The 23,674-nt window shown below is 32.6% G+C and overlaps 4 protein-coding genes across 4 annotated transcripts; 2 read left to right on the top strand and 2 right to left on the bottom strand.

The window, feature by feature from the left end:
* The first annotated feature begins 3,871 nt into the window (after positions 1-3,871).
* LOC121267729 (protein PROTON GRADIENT REGULATION 5, chloroplastic-like) lies at positions 3,872-4,774 on the top strand. Its single transcript, XM_041171751.1, has 2 exons — positions 3,872-4,259; positions 4,527-4,774. Exons 1-2 carry the CDS (start codon positions 3,981-3,983, stop codon positions 4,629-4,631), a joined length of 384 nt encoding a protein of 127 aa, XP_041027685.1. The 5' UTR covers positions 3,872-3,980; the 3' UTR covers positions 4,632-4,774.
* An 848-nt stretch (positions 4,775-5,622) lies between these two features.
* On the bottom strand, positions 5,623-8,123 carry LOC121267720 (eukaryotic translation initiation factor). Its single transcript, XM_041171738.1, has 5 exons — positions 7,869-8,123; positions 7,249-7,417; positions 7,002-7,127; positions 6,036-6,101; positions 5,623-5,940 (listed from the first exon to the last, which is right to left on the bottom strand). The coding sequence occupies exons 1-5, from the start codon at positions 8,051-8,053 to the stop codon at positions 5,893-5,895; spliced, it is 594 nt and encodes a 197-aa protein (XP_041027672.1). The 5' UTR covers positions 8,054-8,123; the 3' UTR covers positions 5,623-5,892.
* Positions 8,124-14,934: 6,811 nt separating this feature from the next.
* LOC121264984 (peroxygenase) lies at positions 14,935-18,001 on the top strand. The gene is made up of 6 exons (XM_041168409.1): positions 14,935-15,272; positions 16,744-16,893; positions 17,043-17,128; positions 17,214-17,308; positions 17,397-17,522; positions 17,639-18,001. Exons 1-6 carry the CDS (start codon positions 15,164-15,166, stop codon positions 17,790-17,792), a joined length of 720 nt encoding a protein of 239 aa, XP_041024343.1. The 5' UTR covers positions 14,935-15,163; the 3' UTR covers positions 17,793-18,001.
* A 278-nt stretch (positions 18,002-18,279) lies between these two features.
* LOC121264992 (60S ribosomal protein L23) lies at positions 18,280-21,814 on the bottom strand. The gene is made up of 4 exons (XM_041168415.1): positions 21,587-21,814; positions 20,429-20,713; positions 18,699-18,740; positions 18,280-18,519 (listed from the first exon to the last, which is right to left on the bottom strand). The coding sequence occupies exons 1-4, from the start codon at positions 21,597-21,599 to the stop codon at positions 18,437-18,439; spliced, it is 423 nt and encodes a 140-aa protein (XP_041024349.1). The 5' UTR covers positions 21,600-21,814; the 3' UTR covers positions 18,280-18,436.
* Between the last annotated feature and the right edge of the window lie 1,860 nt (positions 21,815-23,674).

Here is a 23,674-nt window from a genome sequence, read left to right as displayed (position 1 = left end):
CATTTGGTTCTAATACATGCCTCATGAGTTAAAAAGGAAAAGCTTTTAACAAAAGCACTAATATGAAGGCATGGCAAATAAAAATTTTATTGGAAGGAAAAATAGAACAAACATAAATGGTATTTTGAAACAATTTGAACATATGAACATTTGTGCTCAAATTCAACTACTAAAATAAGTATCAATATTTATAGAGTTTGATTTAAAACTTATACAGATAAAATAAATATGAATATTTGCACTCGAGTTTAATCTAAAAAGAATGTACAAACTTGTATAAGATCTTATTCAAAACTTATATAGAAAAATGTTTACCCTTCCCTTCGAATCATGTCTTATGCTTAGGGCACCTAAACCTTCATGTGTCATTGTTTCTTTCAAACTTCAATTGACACGATTCTTATTTTCATCACCATTATTTATTTCCTTTTCCAAAAGATACAAATGATTGTCATACAAATTAGAGAAATAAATTTGTATATAACTAACAATCATGCTACCAACTTGTTAATATCTCATTACTTTAATGAAAAAATAATGCCTCTAAAGTAGGCCATTATGTATAAAACTAAGAAATTCTTATAGTTTTATATATAGTAATTAATTCAATCTTCTTATACATTGTGCTTTTCTACCCTTATCACTATTCTCAATAATAACTGATAGTGATATTAGACTTAAAATAGATAATTTAGGGTCTAAAAATCCTAGTGTAAATTTGACATGCTCATGTTTGTCTATACTATAATCAATTCCGTACAGAAAATCTTGTAAAGATATTCATATACTTATTGCAAGAAAAATATTTTAATTACATTAATATTTTGAGTTTGACATTCATAAACAATAACAGAATTTAAACCATTATGGATGAACTAATGGTGTCATACAAATCCCTCCTTTAGGAGTGAACCCCAACACAAAAAATGTTTCCTCCAATTTTAAATTTTGTCGATGAGCTAGTTGTATCATTAGAATTCTCATTTGAGAGTAAACTCTAACATACAAAGTGTTCACTCCAACCTTAACTCTAGCATATAAATTGTTCACTCTAACTTTATTTTGATGGATGAATTAGTAGTGTCATCAAAATCCTCCTTTGGGAGTAGATCTTAACACACAAATTTGTTCACTCCGACTTTACTTTAATGGATGAACTACTAGATTTATCAAAACCCTCATTTGAGAGTAATTTTGACACACAAAATTGTTCACTCCATCATACCCATCTTTACTATGGAGTTTAATGGTTTTTCCATCCAAAATTAAGAAAAATCTTGTACATTTAAGCAACTAATTTTTTCCTTAATTTTGGTACAAACCATTTGCCCCATATGGTATAAATTATATATATATATATATATATATATATGGCCAACCATACAATAAAATCAATAAAAAAACAATTATTGAGAATTTTATAACTAATAGCCATAATTCAAGTCCAAATAACTCATACATTTATATGGCTTACTATACAATAAAATTCGTAGGGAGCAATAATTAAGAATTTTATAACATATCGCCATAATTAAACTGCAAATAATTCATATATTTATATGGTCTACCATAGAATAAAATTCATAAGAAACAATAATTAAGAATTTTACAACTAATAGCCATAATTTAACTTTAAATAATTCATACATTTATTAAACAATAAAACACATGCTTTGAGATAGAAGAGAGAGAAAAAAAAATTCTATATTTTTTATTTGTTCAGTTTACTTTTCGGGCTTGGCCACAACACTAGCCCATTGTCCATTTGTCTCTCAAATTGGGTCAGGGCCACGACCCAATACGAGCCCAAAGTCCAAATGGGTTTTAATGTGAAAAACTCTACCCAAGTCTTCTTCTTTTCTTCTTCACTCAAGCTGCTACCGCACCAGTTTCTTTCAACCAATGATCTGGCGCAATTGTCGGCATTTTCGATGAGGAGAGGTCAGCATGGTATCCCCTGCCTCCTCTCACCGCCAACATCCACCTCTTTTCACCATTCTCTCCTCTTTTTTTCCTTATGTTATTACCAAAACGAGCGGCTACCTTTGCGCTGCCATTACAGAGGTGTCGGGGAGAAGGTTCTTAGCCTCCTCCCAGCGCCAAACATACTCCCTTCCCTTTTTTTTTCTTGGAGAGATTCGGGCCACCAAACCGAGGGGATCTCCTATAGCGGCAGAGGTATTCTTCCATACTAGAGTACCAACAAGGGCATTCCGACCACCTCCATGCCGCCCACTGCTAACCCATACGGCGGCCCATTCCTCAACTCTCTCTTCAACCTAGCACAAACAAAGTACAAGCAAAAAAGGGAGGAAAATAAAACTTAAGTATAGTTCAACGTGCAATTTCAATTAATATCAATACACACGTACAATAATATTATGAATATGTGCTAATCGGAACAATCATTTGAAATTCCTAAACACCATCGTAAACTTGTTTCTCAGGCCGAAAGGACACACAACTACAACATGATAAAAACTGAGAAACACACAGAGATCATATATAGAATCAATCAAATAGATATTTATTTACTGTATATTTTATCGAGATCATAAAATATCTATAACCTGACGCTCTGATATCACATGTTAAATATTTTATCATGAACATTAATAATTGAATCTTCAATTTTCTATGATCTACGATAATAGAATAATAACAGTTAGAAAACATACATCCCTTCATTATAGTTTGATAGAGAATCTAACCTAACTATAAGAGAATGATCATCCTAACAACTTTACCTCTGAGTGTTTCCCGATGGCTAGAGGCACAATGATAATGTAGGTGAGAACCCTTTAACCCCTCAGTGTTATTTATAAACTTCTAGCCAGCATGAAATCTAGAGATTTCGTGTTCCACATCTGTGACTAGATATAGAGATATTCTTGTCTCACTGTAACTTATTAATTTAGTGATAATATTTGAACTAGTCTAAACTCATTAGGATATAGGTGTGTTAGACATAGAGTTTTAATACAACTCTTACGTATAGTTCGACAAGCTGACTTTAAAAAAAAAATACAAATAATATCAATGAAGAGCAACAATATCGATCATCCTTTTTTTTTTTCATTTTTAGTTAAATGATATATGAATAAGGCCAAGTTCACAAATGAAGTGTGGGTTTTCAACAAGAGAGATGATATTTTGTCACCTGTGGAGTTCAGAAAGAGGAAATTATAACCCTTCGAAAAAAAAAAATAAAAAATGCTATTAAATACAAGTGGCAGGCCAAGTAATCAAAACAAAATGGGAAGGAAAAAGCCTATTAGACCAACATATTTTTCTGCATCGACACATCTTACTAGCACCAAACACCGTCCATAAGAACCAAAATTGAACATATTATCAGAATCTTCCTAATATGTCACATTCACCAAAGTTTGAAACTTCCATGTTAATAGTAGCTGGCCACAACCAGAAGCATGTTCTTCATATGGCAGATGGTAGGGACCGGGAATGTGAAATGAAACTTCGATTGAAAAACCTACCTCATTGCCATGGTCAATGTCAAGATCATGAAGTTCTCCAGCTTCATTTTGCAACGTCCATGTGTTATCAAATTTGCGTTTTACCTTTTCTTTTTCAACGACTAATTAAATAGTCGACTTGCTTCCTAGGTACTGATATCGAACGGCTTGTAAAAGGTTGGCTGAAGGGGGCTGGACCCACAGAAAGAACCTCTAAAATTATAGATTCAGATCTCCAATTAAATGGGGACCATAAGTAAGTAGTAATATGCAATTCATACTTTTGTGTTGTAGAAAATCCGAAGCTAAATTCCAAGCTACGTTACACGTATACCTGTATGTGTGGCTGCTAATGTCTCTTGGCCTCTCTCTCACATTACATCCAATAAAAAAACCAGAGGCTCTCAAGATTACACCATGATATCCCCTCCCTCACAAGCAGATAAAACCCATCAAAAAACATCTTAGCCTTTGAAATCTGCCGTTGTTTGTGTTTGTTTGTCGATGGCTACTTCGATATCTGCAATTGGGTTCAAGGGAAGCTTGTGCTCCTCCTTCCACGGAAGCTGGGGAACTTCAATGGCTGGGGAAGATTATGCCATGTTAGCCAAGTCAGTACCAAACCATGTTCGAGTTGGAAAGCCGGTGAGAGCACGACCCATGATGAAGAACGTCAATGAAGGAAAGGGTCTCTTTGCACCGATTGTTGTTGTTACTCGTAACATCATTGGCAAGAAACGCTTCAATCAGATTAGAGGAAAGGCTATTGCTGTACACTCACAGGTAGCTCTCTTTAATAAATATATATATTTCAATTCTATGCACGAATGGATGAACCAAAAACAGAAACTCTTTACAGTTTCTGCCTGAAGCTTGTGTATTTACCAAACCAGTGCACTTTTTACAAGCTAAAAGTGCAACTCTCTCTCTCTCTCTCTCTCTCTCTCTATTTTTGTATTTCGAGGCTTCCTGTAGACTACTACTATGCATGATTTCATCATTCAATGGTATGCTTGTTTCTTTTTCTTGATTTCCACGATATAATTTCAGGTGATTACTGAATTCTGCAAGTCAATTGGAGCAGATCAAAAGCAAAGACAGGGTCTGATTCGACTGGCCAAGAAGAATGGAGAATTGCTAGGCTTCCTTGCATAGTGGAAAATAGTTTTAACTTCATACTTCTTAGATTTGGCACGTAAACTACATTCCTATATATCCTGAATCCCTGATTCCCTGATTCCCGTCTGTATGTACTTCTCAGTTTTCAGATAGCTTTAATATATATTCAATTATCCGAATAAATTCCCATAAAGGCAGCGCAGCAACCTGAGAGGGTTAACTCCCAAGAATAGTAATTATTCGTTTGATCAGAGCCGATATAATCACATTTTTAGGGTCCTCGCCATAATTTATATATAAATAAAAGCGGGACCTGGGTTGCTAAACCTAAAGGAGGAATGATATCTTTGCATGGGCCAACAAGCAAAAGTGAACATCAATAGAATATCTGTACAGTCAACATAAGTTTTCAGCCCTTCCCCCTCCCCCAACCCCCCCCCCCCCCCCCCCCCCTCTCTCTCTCTCTCTCTCTCTCTCTCTCTCTCTCTACGGGCTATGATCATGTGCAATGTCTTATTATATTCATTGGGACTCGATTCAGATGGTGCTGGACGGAGACGACTCAGCACTGTTTTGCATTTGCATCTGATTCCAGTTTTAAGCATGAAATATGTTGCGATTAAGGTTTTTGTGAGTTACATAATTTTGAGGTCTATAATTCAACCCGAGCCCTGAGCTTGGCATTGCAGAGCCATCTGCAATTCGGCATTGAGCTTTCGCCAGACAACCCTGCTGCCGCTTCTGCCAATTGAGTGACATATAGAATAAGATTCAACTATTTTGATGAACTATCATTGTTGAGAATTCAACCACTTTCTTTGTGAAACAAGATCTCAGGAATAATACAATTTTGAAAGATTATAGTAACAATGCATTTAATCTTTGCATTTTCAACGCCTTGTGAATTGTGAACACACTAAAGATCACAAAAGTATACCAGAGTTAACAGCATATTTGATTCCTTAATACCGACGAAAATCAGCTATCCAATGGGTCTCAGCCTCTCAAGTTTTTAAAACCGTAGGAGGAAGAAAAGCAGCAGATTGCGATTCATATAATCTTCTCTTGCAAGTAGAGGCCGTAGTAAACAGCCAGTAATAAAAGTATTAAGTACCAAAAGGCAAAATATGAAAAACCTAAGAGCATTACATCCCTTAAACACATCTTACTTAGCAAACTATATATCAACTACACGTCTTGTAGATCATAACAAAAATAACATCATAGAAATTCCATTGACTTTCATCGTGATGCCACAACTGATGGAAGAAAACCAGACAGCAAAATAATTGCTTGATTACACAGTGTATCGAACTTTCGCTGTTCTTTCCCTTCTAGAATCATCCTGCAATGAACAATGCGGTCAGAGATATTGACACATAAAAACATAATACCCATATACATGCTAAAATTTTATTACTACTACACCATAGAGCTTACGTGGAAGTTGTAAGTCATTTTATCAGTAACATCAATGATCTCCTTCCACTTCCTCCCAATGCTCATCTGCATAAAATAAACAACATTTTGTGTCAAAGAATAGAGCAATCATGAAGAAAACACCATTTTGTGGTTTAAGAATAGAGCAAACTGACTTGAAGCCACAGGAACCCAAAAATACAATTTATTAGTGCAAAGATTCAAGTTGCTGGATCAAAGTGTAGTCTGTGTGATGCACTCAAATGAATATACAGATCTCTGTATTATGTGATTTGCAGCAAAGGCACAACGCAACAAAAACAAATAGAGAGATAAATGCTTGGTCAAAATACTGTGACACTTGCAAGAAGCTACTGCATTTCTCAAATCTGTCCATCTGGCCTTAAATAAATCAAAAGGATTTTGATTAGCATTGGCGGTCAAGCAACCGTCTTCAACTCATAACCATATAAAATAAAAATAAAAAATTTGATTCTTGGACAGAATGAAACAATATATCAGCAGAAGAGAGGATAAAGAGACTGTACTGCTGTAGAGTGTAGAGACAGATTCTGCACACATTAATAACCATTGGGAGGCAGCAAATAGTACACATGTGTGAATGCAATGTGTCATGCACATCAAACCTCTCATAAGGTTTCCTCATGCAGCAAAATGAAAATTCACAATTACAGGCATGCACGCAAAGGACGAGGCACTAATCTGCCTAATGAATCTTTCACACGGGGAATAGGTAAAAGCTTCATATATGCCAAGGTGTTCTAGAATACATAAAAGCTTGATATGTGCCAAGGTGTTCCTCTGCAAAAAATCACAATTTCCCACACACAAACTCATGTTTTGATAAGATTCAAACAATTGGCCTCAACGGATCATCTATTTAACTAACAAAGTGTATCTTTGTGGAAGCAGCCAAACCAACAGTACAATTAGACTCTTGATATAAATAATAATAGCAAATTAGACCTGGACAGCTTCATTTGCCGCTGTCTTGGTCCACAATGCAAGTTTGTCCTGCCTCGGTCGCACACTCGCAACCACACCACAAATCTCATCAGCCTCATCAAATTGCTCTCCAATCAAGGCCATCAACTATCCAGTAAAAAAAACCGTTAATTGCCACAATGCCCATAAGTTCTGTACCAACAATCAATTAACCATGCATTACAAGATAATATTTCAGAAAGCAAATGACAGGAACAGAGATTATTACAGTTTCTAGCCACATGTTATCAAGATTAGTCTTTCTGCTGCTGGGGATGGACCACTTTCCTCCATTAGCACACTCGGGATCTTCCCATTTAGGTTCAATCCCAGCTTTGAACAAGTGGAAATCTGCATTTGCCGGCAACTTGCTGGGCCTGAATATCTGATCATACAAACTGCGGAAAGAGATCAAGCTTTAAACTTGAATGAAAAGAATCGGCTCTACAACTTTCTACTGCAGCTGAGAACAAAATTAAAAGATATAAGAACTAGAAAATCATAACGGGAGCAGAGAATTATTAATTCTGAAGTTCTCTTAATGGAAAATAAATCAAGAACTAGAAAATATTGGGAACGATGAGTTTTATCGAGATGGTTCAAGGAAAACGACCATGGAAATTAATATAAATAAACAAAGCTATTTGTTTTGTTTTCGCTACCTTGGATCTAACTATAAACCCAATCACAACATTCAAACTTCCATATTTTTTCTATGTGCCCAAGTAACTTTCACAGCAACCAAACAGGACACGAGACGAAATAGCTCAAATCAAAACTCGATAAAGATATAGAGATCGATATTAAGAGAAAGAGAGGAAGGAATAGGAAATAAAGTGGAATATGTACCACCAGAACTCTTCGACGGTGTCGAAAGTATAGAGCTTGCGGAGAGAGGTGCCCCAGGCGGCACCTTGCTTTGGCTTGGACTGGTTGTCGAACCAGAACGTCCACTTTCTCTCCAACTTGTGAGGTTGTTTCGTCACTGCATCCTCCGAAGCCGTCGCCGCCACTGTCGCTACCTCGCTCGCCATGATTTTTTTTTTCTTTTTTTTTTTTCTTTCTCCCTTCGCCTCTCCAAATCTCTTCTCGCTCTGCGAATGCGCGTGTTTGTTAGCTTGTTGGTGAAGTGGGCCTGTTATAGGGCTCTAACCTGTTGGGTTTTTGGGCCGAATTCGGTAGGAAAATCACAGCACAGGTTGAGAATTATGAAGTTTTCAGTAAGTGTAGTGTAACTTAACTATAGCTCCTCAATTTGCTCATTTGGTATGTTCTTAATGCAAATTATATTTTTTTTATTTTTTTAAATATTTTTTAAATATATTTAAATATTTTTAAAAAATAAAAAATATCAATATACTAATAATCAATTTCTTAATCATTAAAAAAAAATTAAATGCATGAGCTATCAAAATCAAGAGGTAAACTGAAGATGCATATTAGCATTATTTTTTCAATAAACATTATACTGTAAAACAATTACAAAATATTATTTAATAATTGATGTTCCTTTTTTGTGATAAGGATATCTTGTATAATCTATAATATATATGAGGTATTTATATTAAAGAAAATGATACTATGTCGTTTGAGTTTGTTCTTCAATTTGATTGCTCATATATTTTATTTTATTTTTAATTATTTTTTGTTTAATAGTTAAAGAAGTGGCTATCATATTATTTTTTAAAAAAATATTTAAAAAATATTTGAAAGAAAAAAATACAATTTGCATGAGAAGCACGCCCAACAGTCAAAGTTGGGCGGTACAATAGCAGCACCCTTATTTAAAAATATGTCAATTTATAAGATTTTATTTTAATTCTCTATGTATATATTTTAAATTTATTTATATGTACATATACTGATATACATACGGATATCTATTTTTTATTTTTATTTTTAACTTCTCGTCTATTTTTGTTTAATTTCAACATGTGGATAACACAACAGATGTTATATCTGTCCACATCAACATTTTATTGTAAGATCTTGAATTCAGCATTTTTTTTAAATGTATTCAATTTATCAAGTTAACTTCTTTGTTTAATTTCAATTGAAAAAATATGAAAAATTGGTTAGTTGTCAATTCACAATGAACAACAAAATGATAATTTAAATTCACACAATTTCTTAATTTTAAATATCAATGATAAAATTTCATCTATATTTTAGGATTTTATTTCTGATCATAAAAAAATCACATATGATATGTACAAAATATTGATAATCATAACATAGAAATTTTAACTATAAATGGACAGATTTATGTTTATATTTTTAGAATTTTTTCTTGTTTACAATACATATTATACACACGATCCGCATAATATTTATAACTATAATACGACTTATAAGAAGTAAGTCACAACTTTTAAATGTATGCGGCCAACTTTTATAATCATCAAGCATCCCAACCTAGGTATCAAAATAACTGAATGGGTTTTGTTTCTAATCTTCGTTGTCCTTATTCACACCAGAGTTCAATAAGTTTTGCTCTGCTCTTGGAATAGATGAAATGAAGTAAGGTGTGAATAACGATTTAGTTATAGTGGTGAATGTAGAATTAAGATTTTATTTTAATCAAAACGGCACCATTCTTCAAATGGGATGAGAAGCATTAGACTTTATGATGAAAATGGCGCCGTTTTATATTTTGGATGGTTGGGCTTTATGGCTGACTTCAGGCTTGGGTAAATTGGGCTGAGTTCTCTTTTTTCTCTTTAGGCTTCAAACACGATTTTGTAAAATACGGTAAAAAATATAGTTATGAAATGTAATAGATGGTAATATTCGAAAAATTTACATATATGATAATAAATTAATTTTTACTTGGCTGCCTATCAATCCACAATGAAAAAAAAATGAGAGTTTAAATATATACAAATTTCTAAATTTAACTATGTATAGGCAACTCCATTCCATTTATATTTTAACATTTTCTCTCTGATCATAAAAAAGATCACACATGTTATCTGGAAAATATTCATAATTATAATATAAAAATTTTCACAAATACATTTATAACTACACAGAAATACTTTGTACTTATATATTACAATGATTTAAACTTTTGGAAAGAAGTTTCAAAATAGTTATTCTACTCTTTCAGGTACATTAGGATGCAGATTTGTCTTGTTGTTTTCCTATATAAAAAAAAAAGAAATAATAAAATAATTGAGAATGACGTATCAAATAGATGCAGAAAAAAATGCAAGAAGTTGATAATTTGTAGTTTACCTGAGGTTTCGAACGGAATTCTGACGTCTTCTCATAACTTAATCCCTCTTCATATAGATAATTAACCTGTAGAAGAAATTATTTTTTGTATTTATTGGTAAAAATAGAAACAAAATGAAGTAAATATTTTTTAATAAGAGATAATTATGAATAAACCGGATCGCTCAATATTGGGGTAGATGCAATTATATTGTCAGAACATTAATCTCTTTCACAAAGCGTTGAAGTTTCAGAAGAATTAACATTCGAAGACGAATCAATCTCTCTTATACAAATGACTTCATTGTCATTTGAACGACAAGAGAGAGTATGCTGAAACTGTATTTGCGTTTGAATTTGAATTTTATTATTTCGAATTTTTTTCAATTCGGCATATCTCTTTCTTTTTTTTTGGCGAACCTCTTCTTTTTTTCTCCTCTGATTGGGCAGCATACCAACTTTTTCTTACTGGAGCTTTTGCACATTCTTCAAAATTTATTTATAGAAGTAGTTAGCTAAAAATGAAAATAAATGGTGTTAATAATGTTTAAATATATTTTTGCATTCAACAATATCGTCTTACCAATCGACATAAAGTTGTAGAAGATTCTAAATCCCGTTTCAATTTCAGAATGTAATCGAAAAAACATTTGACAACATATCAAATACATGAGTACATATACATATACAAAATAGAGATAAAAATTTCTATTTTTTAAAACATTCATTTATATTTAAAACATAAAGAAATATGATTCAATCAGCAAGATATGTAAAATATTCAAATCAAATAAACTAATATAATAATAAACTATTTACAATTAAAAATCTAAAGAGATATACAACAAATATTGAGTAATTTTATTTAATAATCACAATTTCATATATTTGTAAATTGTCTAACACCAATAAATGCATAAAATATTATAAAATAAAAACAATAACATCTATTTCTATGGGTCTGAAATCATCAAAACCATAAATGTTTAACAATTCTTTTAACGTACAATTTTATTTGGATTTGCACTCTAAATTTTTTGTAACATGTATGTGTATGTACCATTTGATGAATGCATAGAAAATTTCATATTTAACTGAACACAAAAAGAAACGGAAGCATACCTAATTTATTCTAATATTGAGAAACGAAGTAGTAGATTTCACAAACAATTTAAAACTTAGAACCGAGAAATAGATTCAGAAAAATCAAAACAACAATTTTATCAGATAGCAAATAGTAGAAAATAAATAGTATGATAATTGTTTTTATACTAAATCGCAGGTGGTGAAAGCGGTGGGCAAAAAATTAAAAATAACATCTGATAAGATTTGTGTAAACGGTGGAAAACTTTAAAATAATAAGAATCTAATAATTGCAAAATAAAATTACTTATTAACAATGTCATCAATAACCATATTAATACTATTATTAATATCAAGTTTCGTATTAATATAAAATTTAATATCCAAAAAGCAATATTAAATCTTCAAAATATCAAACCTGTTATCAATATAAGATTTGTTATTAAAGGAAAAATTGTCTAGGATGGAAAAAAAATTATTTTTTGGAAAGTATATATCGAAACAAATCATTAGACGAGAATGATTAATAAAATAAATATATAATTTGGGAAACTAAAGAATGAAATCGATAATAATTTGTAAAACATGTAAACATACAAAACACATAAACGAGATTCTAAAAAACAAACAACAATATAAATATCTATATCTAAAGCATAAAGAAATATAATCTAATCAATAATATATGCTTAATATTAAAATTAAATCAACTAATATAATATCACACTATTTATAATTAAAAATTTAAATAAACATACAGCAAATATTTACTAATTTTGATTAATAATCACAATTTCATATACTTGCAAAATGCTTTAAACAAATAAGTGCATAAAATATTATACAATACAGATAATAACATCTATTTATATGAATAATAATAAAACATACCTAGAGATAGGAATGAATAAAAGATCAGTGAAAATAGAGCAGAGCAGCAACCAGGAGATTGAGGAACAGCAAGATAAGCACAGAGTCAGCAATTCTGTTGCAAAAAAATATATTATAAAAAATAACATAACCATGTTAACAATATATTATTGTTTCTTAAATAAAACTATACTAACATATTAAAATATAACTTGGTAATAATTTTTTATTCAAATTTTAATAACAAATGTTATATTATGTAAACAAAATTGACTATATTTTTACAATAAATTTTTTCCGATTGGAAATAAAATTTGTAGAATATTGAAACTGGTTTTCTTACAAATTTATTTTTATTAATAATTTTAATATAATTTATTACCAATTTAAAGTTAAACCCTAATTCAATTTAACTGTAGACAAATAAATTAAAACCTAAAACGACACCGTTCTGAACAAAAATAAAATCCTAATTCTACACACACCCGTATAAATGCATCGTTACTGAATTTCCACTTCATTAGTTCATTTCACATCTCTGTTTCGACGGCTTCTCATCCCTCTCTCAAAAACTTCTCTCTCCCCACTCTTCTTCCTCATCCCCGTCTCTTACGCCTTCTCTCCACTCGACATCTCCAACCATCGCTCGCCATCCCAAGAACCGGAGATCCTCCCCTCCTCTCCCTGAAATACAAGTCTCTCCACACGGCTATGGAGTTTTTTTTATCTCTGTATAAATCTGAACAGATCCTTGTATATCTTAAGACATCTTGTTTAAATACAAATGCTGTCATTTTTTTTTTAATTTTTATTTCCCCGTACATTTACAGATTTTCAAATCCAAACCAACCTTCAACTTTTTCTCATAATTTTTTTTGCTGTTAATTTCTTTATTCCTACATATCTGAGTCAATCTTTAATTTTTTTTGAAGTTGGGGTTTTTTATTTTTTATTTATTTTTTTCCTGTATAGATCTGGACAGATATTCATATATTTCAAGAGATCGTGTTCATATCTCATAGTGTTCCTTTTTTTTTTTTTTTACTTTTCCCGTTCTGTGTAAATATTTTTCGTTTTTGTTTTCTCTGTTGTTTCATATTTTTATTGTTTATTTTCTTTTCTTCCACCGTGCATTTGTAAGTAAATGAACACATGTTTTTCATTTCCTAGAGATTTGAGTTGGTGTAATTTTTCAAGAGATCATGTTCATATCTCATGATGTTGATTATATCTATGTGCTCGTTTCTAAATATTTCTTGACAATAGATACAGATCTTCATTTATTGTTTCTTTTTTTCTTCTATTTTTATGCGTTGGCTTGTGATGATTTTTTTGGTTGATTTTTTTTTTCGAGTGCTTAGATCTCTAAAAAGCACCACCTCTTTTTTCCTTCTTGTTTTTTGATTTTTTATAAAGAAATTTTTAAATCTTACGAATCTAAAGCCTCATGTTTCAAGTCTGATTTTTTTTTCTCGCCTCCTCTATGTTGATTTGCTCTTCCTGATCTGTTTCCTCCCTATCTCTGTACTTGTTTTCTTATCTTCTTATTTATTTTTTGTATATGCTTTTATGTTGTTTTAGCATACTTTACTATGTTTGATATTTGTTTAGATGTGATCTGAACATGTATAGTTCGTCGGTTGTTGAGATTTTTTTTGGGCCTATATTGATATTTTTTTCTTAGTATCAGTTTTTTTGAGTTTAATGAGTATCTGTAAATGTACAGATCTACATGTTTTGAAGTGATTAATTTTATTTCTTACTTGTATTTTTTTTCCTGATACTGTATACATGAACAGAGAATAGAAGGGAAACAAGTAAAACAATAGCACAATAAGAAATAAAGATTCACTCTTCTTTCTCAACCAAATTTAGTTTTGCAAATCTAAATAGTCATATAACCATTTTATTTCTTAACTATTGCATATATGTAAATAACAGAAGAAGATAGTTAGGAAATGAACATAAAAGAACTGACCTGTGAAAGTGGAGAGGTAGTAGGCAAGTTTAGAACCCAGATTTGAAAGAAGCAGATTTTGATAGTTAAAACGATAGATAGGAAACAATAGAAAATAAAGATGGAAATCTACTCTTATATGAAGTGGTCAGCAGTATAAGCGGTATAAAAGACAAACAAAATCAGATTCTGATAAATGTAAAAAAAAATGAAGATAATTCTTATACAAAGAAGGAAGCGGTGGAAAAAATGTAAAAAAAAAAAAATGAGAATCTGATAAGAGAAAAACAGTTGAGGCAGTGGGAAACGCTTAAGATGAAAAAAATGGAATCGAGAAGGCTGTAGAAAACTATAGAAGAAAAATTTACAAATTTGATCAAATAATAACACAATAATTCGAGAAGAACAAAAAAAAAAAAAGACAAAAAGGACAAAATCGTAAATTGACTAAGAATGGCAATGACAGAAATGACAAATAAATACCAATTCAAGGGCAGAAATGGAAAAAAAAAGTATTGAAATGGCAGAGAAATACCAATTGCAGGGCAAAAATGAAAAAAAATTTATTCAGCAGCCTGCTTCTTGTACAAAATCAAGGACAAAAATGGAAAAAAAGATGAACGAAATTTTGTCTACATTGATGCTTATTATATATAAGATATAAAATAAAAAAATAGAACTCTTTTTTCCTTGTGCGTGGCAACCAAAACATGCACAAGTGCAAGCTGTAAACATGCAAGACAAGGAAAAACGAAACCCGGGTGTTGCATGTCCCGACTCCCGAGAGCTTGCCACAACATGAGTTTCTTTCATCGATGGGATCGTATGTGGCGTTTTGGTCTACATGCCACGCAAACCATGATTCGTTTAGGTTGTCCTCCTCCGAGATCTTCCCCCTTCCCTTCAAAACATTTTGCACTACCACAACTTGTTTATGTCCAACGCCGCTATACTTCTTGCGCAAAGCCACAGGGAATAGAGTGAAATTAAGAGGAAACCACTTGCAAGATCCAGAAAAATGGCTGCTTTAATTGAGAGAGATTCACTGGCAACAGAGGCGCGATATGCACCTGTGACATCTGAGAGGAAGATCAGAGATGACTTGGAAGTCTCTCTTCCAAAGCCATGTAAGTAGTGCGACTCTCTATCGATCTCTCTTTCCTTGTCCGTCTGTGGAGATCATTTCCTTTTCTTTTGTTTTTTTCCTTTCATCTGTGGGAGTAATTTGTTGTTTGATTCTGGAGAATTTTAATTTAACTAGTGAATTCACCCTCCTAATTATGTATAAGTGAACGATCAATCATATTAATTATCTTCTTTTGTGGAGTATCCGCCTCCTAATTATGTATAAGTGAACGATCAATCATATTAATTATCTTCTTTTGTGGAGTATCCGCCTGAGGGTTGGTTTGAATTCAAGAATGAAATAAAATGATTTTGGATGAAAGATGAAATTAAAAAGTTGAATTAAAATTTAAAAAAATTGAATTGTTTATTATATTTTGTGTAAGAATTTGAGAAAGTTACAATGATGAGATGAGATGAAATATTTTTCGAATTCAAACGGGCCTAAGAGATCATAACGAAGTTTATAATGTCTTTTATACATATATATATTATAATATATATCTACTCTATTATAATAAATGATTATCTAACAGTGAATAGTAACTTTTGTTATTTTCTATTAATTTTTCTTGTTTTTCCGTTAAGTCCTGGTTTTCCAAAAGGCACTTAAAACTCTTTACCATTTGACGTGTAGCTCTCTTGTATAATTTATTCAAAGATCATGTTTTACCAAAAGGTCTTAAGACTCTTGATTATTTGACGTGTAGCTCATTTGTAGAATTTAATGAATGATCATGTTTTATCAAAAGGTCCTTAATAGCCCCACGGCGCACATGAATCGATGTCTCTTTTTCATATCCTTTTTATTCTGATAGTGTACTCATTTTCCTTTTTTTTTGTTTCAATTTTTTTAAAATAAAAAAATTAAAATGACTTTACTCTTTAGAACAAAAATGCTTTAGAGCATTCTCATTGTAAAATTCAACTTTAAGTAAATTTAACTAATAAAATACTTAAAACACTCAATATATAATATTAATTATTAATTTAATTAGAATATAATTATTATTAATATTGAATATTACTAATTTGATTAGAATATAATTATTATTAATATTTTAATTAGTAGAACTATAAAATGTGATAAAAAGAAAAATTAAAAAAAAATTATTAAGTTAATAATATTTTATTATTATATAGAGAGTAAATAGATAATCCAATATAGATACAAACCAATGCTCATATTAATTTGCTGAAGTTTAGATTTTTTTTTAATCTTGATTTTTTGTCTTTCTTTAACTTTATATTTTCTTTTCCTAGACAAATAAGCTACTGACTTTTTCACTTTTTTTTATTTAAATTATTATGTCAAGTGCACCCCAGGGTTATCGCACCCGGGGCCATTCCCTAGTATGTATGTATGTATGCATGCATGTATGTATGTATGTATACTTAAAATTATTGTACATGCATGTATGTTGTTCATACTATGGTTGCCTTGTATGATAAATATGCGAGGAAATTAAACAGATCTGCCAAGAGCATTGGCTGCTCCTGATACATACCATCCATATGGCACACCTGGCCACAAACATTACAACATGAGTGTTCTTCAGCAGCATGTATCGTTTTTCGACTCTGACGACAATGGAATCGTTTATCCTTGGGAAACTTACTCTGGTAAATTCCATATATATACCATCTTGCGCGCTTGCTTCGGAGTTAAATTTCTTAGCATATAGTGTCTAATTCGGTCGATGTTTGAATGTGTCTCAACTTATCGCTCCCTTCATGTGTTGTTTGTTGCTTGTTCTCCTACTTTTTCCTAGGACTACGAGCAATTGGTTTCAATATCATTGCCTCTCTTATTTTCGCCGTTGTTATCAATGGAGCGCTCAGTTATCGTACCATGTCTGTAAGTAAAATCTTCTCGCTGCTAGAATAGGAATTAAGCTTTACCCATATTGTTGACATTTTATGCCTTGATGTTAATTTGACAGGGCTGGTTCCCTTCTCCTTTCTTTCCTATATACATATACAACATTCACAAAGCCAAGCATGGGAGTGACTCTGGAACCTACGACGCAGAAGGAAGGCAAGTGCAACATCAACGGTCACTTCCAATCTCTCTCTTATAATGAAATCGTGGCAAAAGCTTTAATATTTTTTCCACCAAATTATAGGTACGTGCCGGTCAATCTTGAAAACATATTCAGCAAGTATGCTCGTACAGTGCCGGACAAGCTCACTCTTGGCGAGATATGGGAAATGACAGAAGCGAATCGAGTTGCATTCGACCTCTTTGGATGGTTATATACATATATCATCGCTACCTTATATTAAACTAACCTTCAATTCAAAATGCATGCTGCTGAGGATTAAATATTAATGGTGCTCACACTCCAAGGTTTGGGGGATTTTGCAGGATTGGATCCAAGGTGGAGTGGGGGCTTCTGTATGTCTTGGCCAGGGACGAGGAGGGAATGCTGTCTAAAGAAGCGGTGAGGCGCTGTTTTGATGGCAGTTTGTTCGAGTACTGCGCCAAGATGAATGCCGGCGGAGAGGCAAAGATGGGTTAGAAAGCCTACAGAGTTTGAATTAGATTTTGGTATGTATGAAGATGGGGGTTGTAATAATTGAAAGAGATGGCATGTGCCTTCTCTTTAAACACTTTTTTGAGTCTTGAGTAGCTCAGACTAAAAGCTATTATATTTATATAGAACCATTAACTAGCGGGCGATGCTGTATGTATGTGGTGCTTAAATGTTGGTATGTGTATTTTTCTTCATCCCCCTCCTCTGGCATGGATTGTGTCTACTGCCAATTTCCGGGGTAATATGGCTCCATTTTTTCAATCAAGAAATCAAAAACTGCATCCCAACTTAATTTCCCTCAATTCGATGCTGATGATTTCACACCTCATAGCATCCGTAAATGCTGTATCCAAACAATTTTCTAAAAAGCCTTTCGTGAAATGGATTAACTAGAAACTTCAAAGTGTAATTTATGAAAAGTCTTTATCAGAAAATTGGGAGTACGAGATTTGATTAACATGCGAAGAACGCCCACGATAAAAACATAGCTTTAAAATACAGAAACAAGATCATACCATTCTACAAACCTCCACTGTAAACCGACCATATTCAAAATTGATATAACAAAATCCAGTCAATTTAGGGAAAGCTCTACCAATAAAAGAGGAACAAAAATTGCGACTTTAGAACTAAACGATGGCATTCGCTGCACTTGCGATCCTCGGCCAAAGATCAGCACATTCCTTCCCAATGGGACCAGTAATAGCAGACCCTGGAATATAAAACAGAAATTGGTCGGAATAAGTCGAGCCTTGGTATAAACATAAAAGATGACACAAACAAAATTGATATGAACTAGGGCGGACTGACCCAGAAAGTCACCATCACATATAACATTCATGCAAATACACAACACTTAGCTAGTCTGCCTCTCTTGAGATAAGGCAATACCTTTCATTTCTCCTTTCGGATTCACGATCACACCAGCATTATCTGCCAAAGAAAATAGTATATCAATGCAGGCACCGCAATGTCAAATAAGAAAAACAAGAGACCGGTACAGCTGACATCCTAAAAACAAGCTAACTTAATATATACAGCTACATGTAGGGACCAAATGGAGCAGATGCATGCATGAAAAGCACGGTAACATCTGCAACAATGAACACAATCAATTTTCCAGACTCGTAACAGTATCTACCGTCGCATATTAAGGAAGATACCTGACTAATGTCTGGCAAGATTACATATATTTTCAAGTAACCACGAAAACGGTAAACATGAATTCATTTAGTGGACATAAAACAACAACTATCGTAGAGAAGGATTAACATTCAATGATAATCAACCACCCATGAACTTTGCAGTCAAAGAGAGAGATTACACACTTATAGAACTAGATATAGGGCCAAAATGGAGCAGACGTAAGCTTGAAAAGCAAAATCACATCTGAAACGAGTGGCACAACCATTTTCCAGAAATGTAACTGTATCTTCCATAGAATGTTGAAGAGGATACCTGACTTATGTCTGGTGATATCACACACAATATAAGCTAACTACCAAAATAAAGGATAGCCATGTTTTCAAAATTGTGAGATGCAAAAATTCTGGCCATGGCAATAAGACACCTAATAGCAGTCATATAAATTTTACAGAAAGGCTGCATCACTATCACTGACTACCCTTATTATTGCAGGAGGTTGAGAAAAAGAGGAGAATAACCCTATAAATCTAACAGAAAAAGCAGGAACACAAGTATTCCAACCTTGACAGGGATGAATAAACAAAAAAAGTTACCATCCCGGTTTTGGGAGGTTGGTAATTTAACTATAGCTGGGTATGGGAGATGCAGAGAAACCATAAAATTGTTTTATTCTCTACACCACATCACCAGCATCTCGGTCAGACATGCTTATAGCAAGTACAAGAAGCAAAAATAACAGTAATAATGCTGGCAAAAAATGTGTCAAATATCACAAAGAAAGATTCTAGAAAATAGAGATCTTGCTCGATAAGATATTTGACTGCACCAACATATCGCTGGTCTCAGGAAGCACCATATCATACTACACAACCAAACCCTCTAGCAAGTGAGATATAGATGCATCAAGACGCCACTTAACCAGCAACCTTAATTTCTTCCACGGCCAAGCAAAAAACAAGGAATGGATCAAAATCCTTTTTAATTGCATGAAATTAATGCAATAAAGAGACTGTGAAAAGGCAGTATTAATGGAAAGCCTAGTTTCAAGTCTCAACACCACTGAGTTTCCAGGAACAACTCTAAAATGGCATGCCACACCTCAGATATAATAACCAAAGACAGAAATGATGACAAGGCTAAGCTCCGGTCAATTGCTGTATTTAGATATAAATGAAACTTCACAACATTAATGTTACACCAAAGAAGGCAAGCAAACCATTCATATTCCAGTTATCATGCAAAAACATTCCCAATAACAAAATGACAAAATGAAATGTGTAGGTACTAAACAAAACAATAGCAGATACAAATGGAGAATAAAACAAAAATATAATCAAAGTACGCCATAACAATCAAGACAACCAAGTGATGCAACCAAATAAGAACTCCCCATTATGTAACCAATGGTGTAAATAGCAAAATGAATGAAAGGATAGGATCAAATCACAAGAGCAACAACGTAATTAAAAAATTACCTTCAAAGTACATGAAGACCCCATCCTTTCGGCGCCATGGCTTCCGCTGCCTGACAATGACTGCAGGCAGAACCTTCTTCCTGAGATCAGGTTTCCCTTTCTTGACAGTGGCCATCACCATGTCACCAACACAAGCAGATGGCAACCGGTTCAGGCGACCCTTGATCCCCTTTACAGAGATGATATACAGGTTCTTTGCCCCTGTGTTATCAGCACAGTTCACAGTTGCCGCCACTGGCAAACCCAGTGACATCCTAAACTTGTTACCTGCTGATCCTCCGCGTCCTAAACCAGAAAAGCACCAACAACTCCTTAATACTATTTCATTTGAATTCATAATCGCATAAATTCCCACTTTAATCAGTTTTCATTTCCATCATGGCACATAAAGTTGAAAGTTCCTACATTCACTGTGTAATTCGTTCCCTTTTCTTACATTTTTCCCCAACCAAAAAGATCCCACATGCCATGTTACCGAAGCGTCCAATACGTATAGCGACAATATTAACAAATTCATATAGCTTTTCTATGGCTGCTAAAAAGTAGAGAAGTTAGCATAGGAACAAGATCAAAAAAATTTATAAATGTATCGTATACTCTCTTTTTAGTTATTCATGAAACACATAACAGCAGAAAGAAAGGATCTCTGTCAAATCCATCGATTTTTCTCGGAAGCTAAACAGATTCCACACTCCATGCTATCCAAAGCATCCACAACCATATCCGAACAAGATTAAAAAAAAATCCAAAAAGTATCCGTCTGGAAGCCGAAAAAGCAGAGTAAATAAAATGATAAAAGGAAACAAAAAACTTTTGATGTGAATTTGTTTTAATAGGCTTCCTCTCAGAACAGTAGGATCTTAAACCCTACATATGACAAGCGCGCCTAGCCAGGAAAGCCAAGGGAAAGAAAACGAAAATTCGATTCTCATATCCCAAGCTAATTGGTCAAAGATAAACACGAGAGACAAATAAACAAAGTTCAAATACTTGTGTGGTATAGTCTATCCATGAAAAGTATAACAGTAGAAAAAAAGTTGGATCTCTCCCCTCGTCATAAGTTTTTCTCGGTAACCAAGCAGAAACGAAAAAAAAAATTCTAATTGATAAAAGAAAAACGAAAAGGAGGGAAAGGAGAGAATGCAATATCGTACTCACCTCGCTTCGACATTTTCGCCGGCTGAAGATACTGCGAGGTAATTAGGGTTTTGGTGACTGGTTATATAGAGGGATATCTAGGCCCTAGGGCTTAAATTCCAAAACGCCCATGACCTTTTTTCCTAATACCAAGATAGTACCAGGCTATCGGAGAAAATACGGCCCACCATAAATTAGTTGTGCTGAATTCGCATTAAAATTGAAGGCCCGTTTGGGTGTTGTAATCTCTCGGATTGAGAGCATCCCCATCGGCTTTTTTAAAGTGTTTTTTATCTTTAAATTTAATCAAGTTTATCAAAAGTTGGTGCACATTAAATTAGTTAAATTATTTTCATTTAAAATATAATCTACAGTAATTTTATCTTTCTTTCTAAATTTGAAAAGTATTGTTGGAAGTCTAAATAAATTATTTATTAATTTCGCTCCACTCTCCCTCTTCTTCCTCTTTTTTTTCTCTCATGCGTCTCTTCCTTCTTTCTCTTCTTCTAGTTTTTTTTCTCTTATTTCTCTTCATCTTCCCTCTTTTATCTCCTTAAAGGAAGCATTGGTTTTGTAAGTTGGTAAAATCCGCGACAGTTTCGCTACGAGACGTTTGCAGGTCAGTATGCAACGAAAGCCAACAAAACTAATTTAATTCCTCGTACAGCCATCTTCCTAGTTTTTTATATAATTTTGTATTGAATCAGAGAATTTTTTTTACGGATATTTGTAAAATAGGACTTGGCTTCTGAGTGTTTGATGCTTTTCTTGGAAAATCTCGTTGTTGATTTGGTTGGCACGATTTTTAGGTCTAGATCTGGTCAATTTTCTTGTGATTATAATTTGTTGATTTGGTTCCAAGTCTTCTTTTCACTTGGTATTATAGACATTTGTTGTTTCCTATCTTTTCTTACCTTTCAAGCAGAGGAAAATAAATAAAAATAAAAGATGTGACCACTCTCTGGATGAACCACTAGGTTTGCTAGTTTCAACTTTGGGTTAGATTTATTTACTTTCGTTTGATATCTCTTTTGTTTATAGTGAAAACATAATTGGTTTTGATGTTTTTTAGTTACATTTCGTTAGAGATTAACCTGTTTTGTTCTTTTTTTTTATTAGACCTGAAATGTACAGATTTGAGTATGAGTTTTTGTGAATACATGACTTTGATAATTCTAGTGTGAATACTGCTGCAGTAGATCTATTTATTTTAAGCAATATCGCTTATGAAAGAGTTATTGGAGATTATGAAAATAAAAATAAAAGTATTTAAAAAATAAAAAATAATCAAAGAAATACAAATAATAAATAATAATAATATTTTATTATTATGAAGAATGTGATGACTAATCCAATGTAAATTTCAAGTTTTGAGTGATAAGCTAAAAGTGAAAAAATTACATATTCTTCAAATTTTGAAGATTGAGATGACCAATCCAATCACAATGCTCTGAGATAGTTTCGTATGAATGTATCTTCATTCAAATACACAAAATTTATTTCATCTTAAATAATTTCACTTTTTCATATTTACTCACTATTGTTCATTGATGAGACTTTTGTTATTATTTCATCACTCTAATAACAAATTAATTATTGATGAGACTTGTTACTTTTTCAATTTCCTATAAAAAGTCAAAAGAGATTTGCTACTCGTCATCCTCACACATTACACTTTTTTTATTTTTTAGTTTTACTCTTCTTAAATTAATTGAATTTTTCTATTCATCATCTATATATTACACATTTGGTAAGAGAAAAATAAATAAAAGTGTGATGTGTGGTGTTTGGGATGATGAGTGATGACTAGCATTTTTCAAAGTTAAAACATATCAACATAATTTATACATTTAAAGATGTCTCAATGGCACTCACAAAATTTACTGGAATATCATAATTCACTACTATTTATAGATAAACTCAGATCATCTAAAATATTCTTAGCATCTAGACGAAACCAAATTTGATAATGTTAGGTTTGTTTTTTTTTTTACCTTATTGAAATCGGGTTCGAGACAAAATTTCGACTAATTTGAATATATTACCAATCATAAAATATTACTAAGCTTAAGTAAGAAGTTATTGCGAATTACACCGGTTTATACGGCT

Source organism: Juglans microcarpa x Juglans regia, chromosome 1D, assembly GCF_004785595.1.
Source record: "Juglans microcarpa x Juglans regia isolate MS1-56 chromosome 1D, Jm3101_v1.0, whole genome shotgun sequence".
Taxonomy (NCBI): Eukaryota; Viridiplantae; Streptophyta; class Magnoliopsida; order Fagales; family Juglandaceae; genus Juglans; species Juglans microcarpa x Juglans regia.
This window is presented reverse-complemented; position numbering and strand designations above follow the sequence as displayed.

Coding starts and splice junctions, on each gene's coding strand:
- LOC121267729 (XM_041171751.1), top strand. CDS start 3,981: ATGGCTACTTCGATATCTGCAATTGGGTTCAAGGGAAGCTTGTGCTCC. Junction 4,260..4,526: donor CTATTGCTGTACACTCACAG/GTAGCTCTCTTT, acceptor ATATAATTTCAG/GTGATTACTGAATTCTGCAA.
- LOC121267720 (XM_041171738.1), bottom strand. CDS start 8,053: ATGGCGAGCGAGGTAGCGACAGTGGCGGCGACGGCTTCGGAGGATGCA. Junction 6,102..7,001: donor CGGCAAATGAAGCTGTCCAG/GTCTAATTTGCT, acceptor TATTTTATGCAG/ATGAGCATTGGGAGGAAGTG. Junction 5,941..6,035: donor AAATGACTTACAACTTCCAC/GTAAGCTCTATG, acceptor TGTTCATTGCAG/GATGATTCTAGAAGGGAAAG.
- LOC121264984 (XM_041168409.1), top strand. CDS start 15,164: ATGGCTGCTTTAATTGAGAGAGATTCACTGGCAACAGAGGCGCGATAT. Junction 15,273..16,743: donor AGTCTCTCTTCCAAAGCCAT/GTAAGTAGTGCG, acceptor GAAATTAAACAG/ATCTGCCAAGAGCATTGGCT. Junction 17,129..17,213: donor TCAGTTATCGTACCATGTCT/GTAAGTAAAATC, acceptor TTAATTTGACAG/GGCTGGTTCCCTTCTCCTTT.
- LOC121264992 (XM_041168415.1), bottom strand. Junction 18,741..20,428: donor GGTCTTCATGTACTTTGAAG/GTAATTTTTTAA, acceptor TTTCTTTGGCAG/ATAATGCTGGTGTGATCGTG. Junction 18,520..18,698: donor TCCGAAAGGAGAAATGAAAG/GTATTGCCTTAT, acceptor TTTATATTCCAG/GGTCTGCTATTACTGGTCCC.